Here is a 12,534-nt window from a genome sequence, read left to right as displayed (position 1 = left end):
TGACTCTCTCGGAGCCCCAAAAGGCAGATGCATCTGCCTCCTGTGGGAACGTGGCGGTCTTGGACTCGAGGACTGAACGCCCCTTTGCCCTCCCTCTTCTTTTCCACGCACTCCAAATTCGCAACGTCACACTGCATGGGAGGGACCCCCGACCCGACGCTATAAATACTCCGCTCCTTATGAAGGCCTGAGCTTTCGTCTAATACGGGGGCCGCGAGAGGCCAAATGACCTCTTCCCCAGCGCCTTAGCTCCGCGGACCCCACGCCTTCCGGTCGGGTGGGCGGGGCTCTCGGGACGGGGCGGTGCTTATTTTCCTCCTCGGACTCCGGCTAGAGCGTTTCCAGGCCTCGGCGGTCCGATAGCCAAGGGGGCGCGCGCTAGCTCCTGGCCAAGGCCAGCCGGCGGGCCGTGCCCGAGGAGGAGTCGTGGGGTCCGGGGCGGAGCCGCCTGGCTCCTCCTCGCGGGCGGAGGGAAGCCCGAGGTCGCGGGCGCAGGCTCCGTCTGGTAACGAACTTGTGTGCTGTGGCGCGCACGGCTGCGAAGGATGACGGGCTGCGGCCGCCGGTCTGGCTGGCTGCCCCCGCTGCGCCTGCTGCTGCTGCCTCTGCTGCTCGGAGGCCCCGGCGTCGGCGCGGCCCAGCTCGCGGCGCTGTATTCGGCCTCCGACCCCTTGACGCTGCTGCAGGCTGACACGGTGCGCAGCACGGTGCTCAACTCCCCCAGTGCCTGGGCCGTGGAGTTCTTCGCCTCCTGGTGTGGCCACTGTATAGCCTTCGCCCCGACATGGAAGGCGCTTGCCAAGGACATCAAGGGTGAGAAGCCGGGGCTGCCCCTCGCCCTCCCGGCGGGCCCCCTCCCAGCTTTCTCATCCCTGCCGCGCCGCAGGTCCCCATCTTCGCATCTCTCAAGTCAGTTTTCCTTTTCCTCTTGGCTCACATCTCTATGCCAGACCTCTGCTCGCCCCGTTCATCCTCTATTATGTTCCTGCCCTAATCTGTAATCCAGTTACCTTTTGCCCCTTCTGGTTCTTCTGACACATGGAGGCTTTCTCCAGTCCAGCCTGTAACAGCCCTTCCTCTTGCCCAGGGACCCGTGTCGCCTTCCTGCCAAACTCCCTAAATGCGGTGGATCGGGGCTGGGGATTTAGCTCAGCGGCATAAGCGCCTGCCTTGCAAGCAGGCAGTCGTGAGTTCGATCCCTGGTACCGATAAAAATGAAAAAAAAAAAAGACCAAAAACAAAAACACTTAAATGCGGTGGATCAGGGCTGGGAAGCAAAGGGAACTGACCTTCCCTCACTCTGCCACCCTGACCACCTTTCTCCTCTGCTTAGGCTAGTTACATAGCATCCTCATCGGTTTCCTAACTCCTTACATCTTCGAGGTGGGCGCCTTCTCTGGCACCTTCTTTTCATGTCTCGCAGGACGACCTGACCTGCTGCCCTCAGCACTAGTCAGGGCCATGGCCTTATCTCTCTTCTCCTTGGCCGTGGGCCCTTTCAGACTTTTAGGTTAGGGGTCAGAGACCTAACCAAAGCCAGCTTTACAGCTTTTGTTTCTTGTTCTATTCATTGGCCTAGGACCACATTTCCTTAATTTTAGGACACCGTTAATTGTGAGCGTAACAGCCAGCGAGATAACAGGATAAGAAAACCATTAAATGTATAAAGATTTTTAAGGTGTGCTGGCATACAGAAATGTTAAAATGTTTAAAAGCTGAAAGCATAGGGGCTGGGGATTTAGCTCAGTGGCATAAGCGCCTGCCTTGTAAGTGCGCAGTCGTGAGTTCGATCCCCGGTACCGATAACAAAAAACAAAAAACAAACAAACAAAAAAAAAAGGCTGAAAACTTAGAGTTGAAGAAATATGGTAATAATGGTAATAAATTTACTGAGCTCTGTATATCAGACCTATATTGTATCATAACTTCACTTCTACAATTTGAAGATCCTGGTAGTATCACATATCTGCCTAACCCAGAAAGTGGGAGGGCGAGGCACAATGATGGTGATTTGTTTCTGATTTGCTGTCCCTGAATAGAGCCACTTCCTAATGATGGTGCTAGGGTACTAGCAGAGATGAATCTTGACCTGAAATGGTCATTGAATAACTGTGGACACCTTAGGGAAGAGGCTTTCTAGAGGAAGGAGAGCTAAAGCCATTGTTCTTCATCTGTGCTGTTAGTAATCTGACTAGACAGGGCTCATAAATTACAGTAATAAATACACCTGTAGATGTCATTTTCAAACTCAGTCTCCCTTTCCCCACTAAGAAGCAAGCTAATTGATTACTGAAGTGGCTAAGTTAAACGGGAGTGTGTATCTTTTAGCCATATGGCCCTGGAAAAGATTTTTTTCCAAAATTTATAAATCCTTTTACCTCTGATTTACACTTGCCTATATGCCTCTCTGGTCTTGTCACCTATATGAGCATCTCTGAGAAGCCCTTCACAATATTTTAGTGATGGCAACACATAAAGTCAGGGGAGGAAGGAGGAAGAATGAGGATCATGGATCTAGAACACTAAAGAAAGGTAATTTTGGGGGACATGGCAGGCCTGAATATCATAAAAGTCCCTCAATTGTTTTTTACTTTGAGGCTGTAAGAAGTCTTTAATAACTGCAGATAGACTCATTCTAGAAGACTTTGTGTCTTGAGAGGGCAGGAAAATTAACTTCTAGCTGACTCATGTTTGACCTGTTGCAGAATTTTCTTGTGAGTTTCACATGCAGGTACTGACTTAACCTGCTCCTGGATGAGAGTTGTCATTTCCAAAAAGGAAATGGCTTTGGCTTTGGTTTTGTCATTTCCAAAAAGGAAATGTCTTTGTCTTTTCCTGGTGTTTGGAGTGATTGTCTTAAAAAGTACAACCAAAATTAAATCTCTGAGGAAAATGGAAGCGTCAAAGTTTGTGAAGGTAAAGCCTAGTGTGATGTATACCTGTAAGGCCAGCACTTGGGAGGCTGAGGAAAAGGAGCACTGCACGTTCTAGCTACATTGTGAGTTCAAGGCCAGCCGGAACTACTTGGGAACACCCTGTCTTTAAAAAAAAGAAAAGAAAAAAAAAAAAAAAGCTTGTGAAAGTGAACCAGGAAGTGGGAGATTTCTCTGGAAACTGAGGGTTTCCTGTTAGCTAGACATGGGAGTGAGACAGTCCAATATACAAGATCATGTCAGGGAAGGGTTCTGGCAAAATCTGGAGTTGGCCTATAGTGAGGAATATCCTATCCAAAGGAGTGGGCCCCGGCTAGGTGCTGGGATTGGTCTCGCGTCACATCTCTGTTCTGAGGTTTATTTAAAAGTCAGTTGTGAGCTGCTCTCATACCCCTCTGTGCTATGCCAGTGTGGCATATGTGCTGTCTTGATGACAGAAGTATTTTGGGGCACGAACAGGGAGAGTATGGAAGGTCATGGGGCAGCCAGGTGTAGGGTGGTGGTTACAATCCTGCCTAGCTGGATTCAGGCTTTTAATCTGGCTAGACAGGGCTCATTTCCTCCTGACCTGAGTGATGGATTCTCTGAAGGGTTTGCTGCCCTAGGGTAGAGCTTTTGTTTCTGGAGGACTTGCTTCCCTCTTTCTATTGGAGAGCAGCTGCTATTGACTCATGACATGTTTAGGAAATTTATTGTATCCATTTGAGAACTTCATTACTATTCACTGACTGATCATCTAGCAAATATTTGTTGAGTCATAGATCACTGTTTACATTGCAGTTGGAGCAGTGAACAAACACACAGTAGGAGAATTGGCAACAGTCTGAAACCCATGTTTGAGAAGGGCAAAGGGGTAGTTCAGTATTTTGTATTGCAGGAATTCACAGAAGGGAACACTCACAGAGGGCTAACATGACCACAAAGGCCTTTATGCAAGCATTTATTACACACTTATCTAATGGCAGCACTTTGCTGAGACCCTTCCTATGCCATTATTATATATTAAAATGTTTACCTAAAAAAATGCCCAAACCATAGGCCTTCTTCTTCATTTTGTTGTTGTTGATGGTTTTTAATGAAGTAAAGAGAGGGAAAGAACTTAGGGTTATGGAGGTTCAAATTCAACATGAAGTGGCTCCTGTCAGCCACTGGCAAGAGCAATACATCCTGCCAAGAGCGGCATGTTACAGTACTCAAATTCTGAACCAGGAAGCAGAGTGTTGTCTTCCCATACACACACACACACACACACACACACACACACACACACACACACACATACACACACACTCTAGAACTGTGGGTGGAATGGAGAGGTACTGTACCACTGAGGTTCATCCCCAGCCCTTTTTATTTTTCTGTTCTGAGCCAGAGTCTTGCTAAGTTACCCAGCCTGGCCCCACACATGCTCTTCCTGCCTCAGCCTCCCAAGTAGCCAATATTACAAGCATGTACCACCTTTATGGTAATATCTTCTTTTGACTTTTTTACAGGCTTGCTCAGGATTGCACAGGGACTGGTGGATGTTCTTTTGTCCAGCTCTTTCTGATGCTTCAGAGCTTGGGCAGGAAAGAGGTGGTGGAGGACAATGTGTATTCTAGCTGGGAAAACAGCATGTGCAGAGCCATGGAGATAAGATTCATAGGCATGTATGTTTGTGTGACAGTGAATGTTACCAGTTTTGCCTGCCTTTTCTTTCAGAGCACATAGGATGTTTCCTCTTTTTATCTCTGTGATGCCTTGTACAGAGCCTGGCACAGGGTAGGAGCCCACTGAATATTCATGGCCACCTGAGCTTTACAGGATTCCTAGTGAGAATGTGAGCAAAAGAATCTTCTGCTGTTGTTGTGGCTCCTCTTGACTCAGACCTGGGGTGTCAGCCATGAGTGTGGGGTATGTAAGGCATTTTGTCCATCCTGTGACCTCACTTCCTTGAGGCCTTCATGAGAGAGGAAGGAAGGGGTATGGTAGTGACAGTGTAGCACTGACTAGCTGGGAATGGTATACACTACTGTGTCAGGAGGGTGCCTGGAGACTTGTGTGGGAAGCTGGGTGCTGAGAACAGGCAGGGTCTAGGCACTGGACCACTAGATTTCCCTGGCTCTTGGTTTGAGTAAGTCTGCGCTCTGTCTTAAAACCCAGGCTTGCTTCATACGTGGGGGCGTTGTAGCCATTTTCTTGTGAGAGATGTTTGCCAGCCAGTGCCTGAATGGTTGTCAGAGGTGAAAGGGACAGTTGAGGCCGTCTGTGCTGGTGTTCTTACCCAGGTAAAGGTAAGTTCCAGAAAGGAGTTGTATGGAGCTCATGGTACATCCCCCAGGTGTGACAGTGAGCAAGTCTAACTCTGGATCCCATGCCTTTCCTGCTCTTGTCTGTAGGGGAGGGGACACCACTTGTGGTGCCATGTGGCTGCCAGCAGAATCCCACCACAAGGCGGTGTCCCCTCAGCCATCACTCTACAATCAGTCTGGCTTTTGTTGTTCCTCATGTTCCCCTCTTCATTTTCCACTTACTCCATTGTTAGTACAAGGCAGTAAACACTAGGAATTTTTCTCCAGCAGTATTAAGTCTCTAGACATTTCAGAAAGGCTTTGTTACCCAGACAGTGAAGCTGTTAAGTGTAACTTTGCTTTACCAGTAGGACACTCAGATAAGGCAAATTTCGTTTAAATATCTTAATTGGCTTTTATTTATGATTCTAGAATTGGTTACCATCTGTCTGCAGTAGAGTGAGTACTCTGATGAGCAGAGCAGAGGAGCATGGCTTTACAGACAGAAAAGGGCTGAAAACAGCAGAAAAGGAGAACAAAAACAGATTAGTCATTTTGAAGTTATTTTCCTTATAAACATTAAAACAGAGGAGGCTTTATCATGTCAGCTGAAACTGTGAGATTTGTTTATTCTCTTGATTTCTTGGAAGGTCAGATAACAAGTTAATTTCAGCTTGGTGACATGGAATGTCAACATTTTGGTTTGGTCTTTGGGCCTCGTGCAGGAGCTCTGTCTAAACCAGTGGGCTCATTAATGTATTGATATTGATAGTCCTGAGAAACAGTCTTTGTGCAAGACTTTCACAGCATCTGACTGGCCCAGCCTGTATTCTATTTCCTTTTGAGGTGAGGGAGGGAGATGCCCTGTTCCATTTTATAGGGCAGAGGGGATCAAAGCATAAAGAGACTCAACAGCCCCTAGGTAGCGCCTTTCTTTTTGTCCACTGGCTCCCTCCTCTCAGTCCCCGTGCCTTGGTTGGGAAGCCATACAATGCTTTTTCTTCTGGCCCAAGCCCTCTTGAGAATGAGAGGTTCAAATCCTAGGTTCAGATCTCTGATTCACTGTTAACTTAAAAATAGTGCATGGTTATCTGTCTCTGTTTTACAGGTGAGGAAAGCAGGTTTAGAGATAAATACCTTCCTACTTTCTCATAGATGTTAGAAACATTAAACTAGATATTGAGTACACAATAAACCCAGTACATTTGCTGATAGCATCATTCTGTAATAAGCACTGGCCTACTATGCTGGCTGACTGCTGTGAATTAGAAAGAATGCTATTTAATTAGAAGACCAAACTTTCTGCCCTGTTCTCTGATGGGGAAGGCTATCATGGGAACTAAGAGCATGAATTCAGCTGTAACACCCTAACTCCAGTGAGATGGAGAGAAGAAAGTGGGTTTTTGAGTCTGTAGGTCTTGCATAAGCTGAAAGGCTTCTTAGTCTGTGTCTTCCTTTGCAGAGTTGGAGACGTAGTGTCCAGGTGGTCGTGTGGAGTATGATGGATGATGTGTGCCGTGGTGCTCGCGCACGTTGGCTTCCTGTCCTCTCCTCCCTGCTCTCCGTTTATACACTTTGCGCCTCCGTGGCAATGGCCTGTTCTCTTGGAGAAAGGAGGAACAGTTTAAGCCTTTGGGTCCTTGCTCACTTAGCATGTCATTATCATAAGGACCTTGCTGGTGGAAGGCCACCACATTGTCCCTCCTCTGTATTGTCAGATGACACTTGTTAAGAATAGCTGGGCCTGGGGCTGGGGATTTAGTTCAGCGGCATGCCTGCTAAGCTTAGAGTAAAGCAAGTGACATGAGGTGAGCTTTTCACCCTCTCCTGGTCCTCCCATGGGTGGGGGGTTCCAAAAGGACTTGGGGTACTTTTGTATGTGATCCAGGGAAAACCCTGGACTTGGGCAGCCACTGGGGAGCCCTTCTCTCTTGTGACCTTGCTTTGTCCTTTAAATAAAGGACAAACAGTGAACGCTGGCACAGGTGATTGACTTTACCCGCACCTGCCACCTGAACATGAGGAAAGACTGAGGCTGAGGTCAAAGAAAACATGTTCTACCACAGAGCTGCCAACAGATAATGCTGGCCCGGTTCAGAGAAGTAGTTCAGTAAACATTCACTGAGCACTTGGTGTACACGAGGTAATGAGATGCTAGACAGTGCGAAGACCAAGAGACACTGGAAGATGGGCAGCTGATCACAGTATGGTAGAACATGAGTAGGACCCTGGCCCTGGGGCTGAGGAGCAGCGCTTCTGAGAGAAAATAGTCTTTAGACTGAGCTGGACCTGACAGAGGGAGTTTGTAGGGAGACTGAATTAGTGTGGGCTGCAGAGAGGCCCTTTTTGATGGGGAGTGGCCTGGACATGGGAGAGTAAGCGCTACTTTCAGAGGGGGAAAAGACTTGGCATTCCTTGTGGGGAAGTGGTTGGTAGAGGAGGCTGGATGTGTAAAGAGAACAGATAATCACCTTATAGCTGTGGTTTTTCTTCAAAAGGCGTGGAATGCATCAAAGAATATTGAGTAGAGGGTAAGTTATCAGCTCTACAGGTAGAAGAGATTGGTGGCTGGAGGGACCAATGAAGGGTGAGGTGCATCAGAAACTCACAAGGAGGGGAATGAGATGTGTCTGATTATCCCAGGAAGATCTGCCATAGAAGTCTTGCACCAGTTCACTGGAAACAGAGAACAGTTCAGAAGGGAAATGAGTCAAGAAACCAGATTAGATACCAAAACCCCCTAGGATGGGGCAGTGAGATGAGGGCCAGGGGAGGACAAGAGACTTCAGAGGGGAGTGGACAGGACTTGGGCTGAGCAGATCCACGTGCACAGACTATGCTGACCCTGCCCCTACTAAGGGAAGCCCACAGTGGACAAGGTAGAGAATTGTGTCAGGGTGGGAGGGACGCGGTCCACACCTGCCTTTGGGCAGGCTGCTTGCAAATGAAAATTTTCAAAGGCTGAAAACTACCTCGCAGCTATATGACTAAGCCTAAGCTACTGTCTCTTTGTGCCAGGGAAGTCAGAACACCCCAAAAGGGTTTGGTGAAGTGGTGCATTGCGGAGACTGAGGAAATGGTATGATGGGCTGTGGCTCACCTGTCTCTGCCAAATGCCTCTTAATCTCTTTCTCTGCTAAACGTTTCTACCCAGCCTTCCCTTCCTCTAAACCCCCTCTTACCCGTGCTCACTTCCTCCTGCCAAGAGTCTAGAAACAGTGCCAACAGCAGACTGCCAGTAAGAAAGGAGAGAGAGGAGGAGGAGGTAGGTGTGGCCGTAGGCCTTCCTCACAGCCTTGAGACCCACTCCTACCTAGTGTCAACCCAGGAAGATCAGCTTAGTTGTTTTCCTTCAAGGGTGGCTCAGGGTTTCTCTGGGGAGGGGAGAGCGTTTCTATTTGTTTCGTGAAATTGAAGGTAACATACTTTCTCTGAGCATAAAATGTTATTGTGAGCTCTGAGACCTTCAGAGGGGTCATAAGGAGTGGGTTCCAACAACTCGTGATTGTTGGAGGTGCTGTTCAGTTGTTAGTGTGATGTTCCTGATGAGTGCTGGGTATAATCCCACTCAGGGCCGCCTCAGGCACAGGCCCCAGCTTGGAACTAGAGCCAGGGGTGTCTGTGCTGGGACTATGCAATCAAATAGGCTTTATTTGCTCATGTACTTCAGATGCCAGTGGCTGCAGTGTGCAGCGGAGCAGCCATGACTTTTCTGGGCAAGCTATCAGGTGCTTGTTACCATCCAGCTTAGCTGCCAGCCTCCCACCTGAGCCTCCTCTCATTTAAAGGCTTCTTTTTAAAGTTCTTTTTAAAGCATTTACCTGTCCACCAGTTCTTCTGTCCTCACTCTTGCAGTCCTATGTCACGTGGGCTGAGTGTTAAGGCTTTACTAAATTTCCTGCAGAGCCTAAGTCTTATTCCACAAGACTGCTCTTAAAAGTCTGTGCCACATAATTTTGCAACATTCATAGCCATCTCACAGTTTGTGTGGCCTCGTGTGTATACCTTGCAGTTTGAGCAGCCCTGGTGTAGAATAGAACTTTGGTGGATGCTCAAGGGAGACTTGACCTGGAATCAGAGCTCAGGAGACCTGCCTGATGTATGAGTTCATTTTCTGTTTCTCAGATCCTGTCCTGTGCCATTATTTTCTCTGCCAGTAAGTTTCAGGGAAGAGAGGCCTCATGGCTTGGGGCTAATAAAGGAACAAGATTAATCTTGTAGATTCTGGCCTCAGGGCTTCCTTTCCTGTGGTTCCTGTCTTCCCCGTGCTTTCTCCTGGGAGTTCTTCAACAGCTGATACCTGACCTGGTACCTCTGGCCCCAAAACCCTCACCTAGGGTCTGTCAGGGAATCCCAGGGGTCCTGAGGCATGCTCTCCACCCTCGAACCCGTCAGCCTCTTAGATGGCTGAAGGGACAGAGGGATTTTCCCAGCGCTTTTCCCAGTGGGCCAGGCTTTTCTTTCGTTTCTCTTCCAGCCCATCACCCCCACCCACTGGAGTACGAGGGGAACACAGATACTGTCACAAGACAGCATTGTTAGGGGCTGGGGATTTAACTCAGCTGCACAAGCACCTGCCTGCCAAGTGCAAGGTTGTGAGTCCCATTCCCAGTACAAACACACACACACACACACACAAACCAAGACTGCATTATTTGTGCTTTTTAACTGTATTCTAAGCACAAGCCTCCTCTTGTGAGGCTCTGGCCAAATGTAGACTAAAGGGGAATAGTCAGAGACTCTTTGGGAGGAAAGTGATTTTTCTCATAAGAGCTGTGGGGCAGGTACTGTGGAGTTGGTAGCAGAGAGGCTGCATGGGAGAGGCAAGCACTGGAGGGAGTGCCAGCTCCTCTTGCTTACCCGGGGCGTTTTGTCCTTTCAGACTGGAGACCAGCACTGAACCTCGCCGCCTTGAATTGTGCTGACGAAACCAACAATGCAGTCTGCAGAGACTTCAACATTGCTGGCTTCCCGAGTGTGAGGGTGTGTAACGTTGAGGGGGAGTGGGGCTGCTAACAGGTTCTGACTGAGCGTATTATCAGCTGTGTGCTTCCCTAGCATCTGCCCAGGCTGCTGAGCTCTTTGGAGTCCCCGTGCTTTAGGGCCTGAGTTGTTTAATCACAGTCTCCAGAGCACTATTCCCCTTGTTTTAGAGATGCAGGCAGAAAATAAAGGTTTATTTGGTTTGGAAAAGTCTGCCCTTTATAGGGGAAAGGGCCCTGTGTGGGGTGTTGGAGTGAGTGGATTTTAGCTGCTCTGAGTTGAGCTGTACAGTGATGATCATGTGAGCTGGTGAGTGCTCCCAGCTTCAGGGGTCCTCTTTAATCTTTTACTCATGACCTCCCAGCCTTGGAAATCTGACCTCACTCTGTAAAACCAGGACCCAGACTCTGACCTATCTGTGAGCACGATTCAACTCCTGGGGTCTCTACTGATACCCAAAAAAGGGACCCCAGAGACACTGGCAAGCCTCAGTCTCATCTGGCAAGTGCTTTGACCCACATGTGCTCGGAATTTAACCGAAGAGGTGGCCTCAGCCCGTAGTCAAACTGCCAGTGTCTTGGGTAGCATCACCCTCAAGGTAGCGAGGGATTTGTCATCATAGCTGTGGCAGAAGATAGCACTGGCTCACTGATGATGCTTTGCCTGCTAGCCTGCCCACCACAGAGCACCAACAACTCTTCAGATATTAATTAATATCTGAACAGCCTCCAGGCCTTTCAGATGGAATGCCCTGCACAGCAAGGGTGCCGCAGTGTTGGCAAGGGCCCTCCCAGGACTCAAGCCTGGCTCTCTGATCCAGTTAGGCTTCCAAATTAGCGAAGCCCAATCCATATCTCTCTCTTCCTGCCTCCAGCTATAAATCATGCAAACCCCCTCCCCTCCCCGTGCACACACCAGCATCTAGAAAAGCAGTTTCTTCTGTAGCCATTAAGAATAATCAGGAAACGGGGCTGGGGATTTAGCTCAGCGGCATAAGTGCCTGCTTTGCAAGTGTATGGTCGTGAGTTAGATCCCCGGTACCAATAAAAAAGGAAAAAGACAAAAAAAAAAAAAAAAAAAAGAATAATCAGGGAATACATTTGATCACTGAAATGCCAAATATTGTCCCTAGAATGTGATCTCTGAGCTCAAGGACCTCAAGTTACGAGCAGATCCATAAGTTGGTACTCATTACCCCAAGAGTGTTCATTTGGAAAGCAAAGCCTCAGGCACTACAGAATGTCTTGCTGTAGCTCCAGGCAACCTTTCTGTTCCTCAAGCCCAGGGGAATCTTGCTGGACTCAGGTTTTTTAGCCCGAGAGAGGTCCCTTCCTAAATTGTTACCGTTTAGGGCAAGGTTGACCTAGGGAACAGTGTAGCAAGCCAGCAGCTACTTCCCCATCAGAGGCAACAGTGGAGACTGTTTATCAGGCATGGCCCTCGTTGGCAAGGACACTGCCCTATCCTCTGCTGCAACTAAAAATACTCCCAGGGCCTCTGTAGTGGTGAGACTGTATAAGCAGCCCTGAGTGGGCAGTGGTAGAAACACCAGTTTGGCAACAGGAGCCATCACAGGCTGATTCAGTAGTTTTTCTCCCAATAAGGCTTGTACACAGGTCCAGCCACGCCTATCCTTTGTGGAGAGACTAGTGTCAGTACAGTGGCCAATCAAGAATCCTCTCTGGCTGCTGAAGGCCTGACATATGGGCTTTATGTTCTGTGTAGAAGTGGCTGGGCCCAGTGGGTATAAAGGAGGCAATCCAGGAAATCACAAGGCTAAGGCTCCTCAGCACCTACCCAGGTCACGCAGCACACATCTCCTGGATGCTTCAAGTGATTAGTCACCTCCTTACCTGCTCAGCTGGCTGCGGGAAGGGTTGGGAGGGCCAGTAAACTGGTCGTCTTACCTTCCCTGCTTTTAGTCAGGTAGCACCTGGCTGGGCCAGTCCAGTAGCCAGCTGTTCATTTCCTAAGCTTTCTAGAGACCAGCGCTGTGACCCCATTTGGCAAAGCCTTCCTTCCCTACTCTTAGGAACCTACAACTCAGTATGGCTGGGCAGAAGTGCTCAGGACCTTGTCCTCAGGACTCAAGGCCATAGCCAAGTGGGATCAGGCTGTGCGTCAATCTCTACAGTAAGGCTTTCTAATGTTTTCTTACAGTGACTCATGATGAAAAATACACATGTTATATAGTAAGCCTAAAGTTGGTTTGTATTTATCATTTAAAACAAAATTTTCATTTTTTATTTTTTTACCAAGTGCATTACATACTATTTTCTGTTTTTAAAAAAATGCTGGCTCTGATTCACTAAGTTGATTGCACAGCTCACTAGTAGGTTGCTTTTAAT

At 48.3% G+C, this 12,534-nt stretch overlaps 1 protein-coding gene across 2 annotated transcripts in view; it reads left to right on the top strand.

Moving 5' to 3' along the window:
• Positions 1 to 315: 315 nt before the first annotated feature.
• Positions 316 to 12,534, top strand: part of Qsox1 (quiescin sulfhydryl oxidase 1) — a 33,484-nt gene continuing 21,265 nt past the window's right edge. The window contains exons 1-2 of one of the 2 annotated variants that reach the window (XM_005005807.4): positions 316 to 813; positions 10,086 to 10,186. In XM_005005807.4, the coding sequence (XP_005005864.1) occupies positions 546 to 813; positions 10,086 to 10,186 (369 nt within the window). In that variant the 5' untranslated portion in view covers positions 316 to 545. 2 annotated transcript variants of the gene reach the window in all.

This window comes from Cavia porcellus, unplaced genomic scaffold, assembly GCF_034190915.1.
Source record: "Cavia porcellus strain 051 isolate PalLab524CR breed Dunkin Hartley unplaced genomic scaffold, mCavPor4.1 scaffold_29, whole genome shotgun sequence".
NCBI classification, from domain to species: domain Eukaryota; kingdom Metazoa; phylum Chordata; class Mammalia; order Rodentia; family Caviidae; genus Cavia; species Cavia porcellus.
This window is presented reverse-complemented; position numbering and strand designations above follow the sequence as displayed.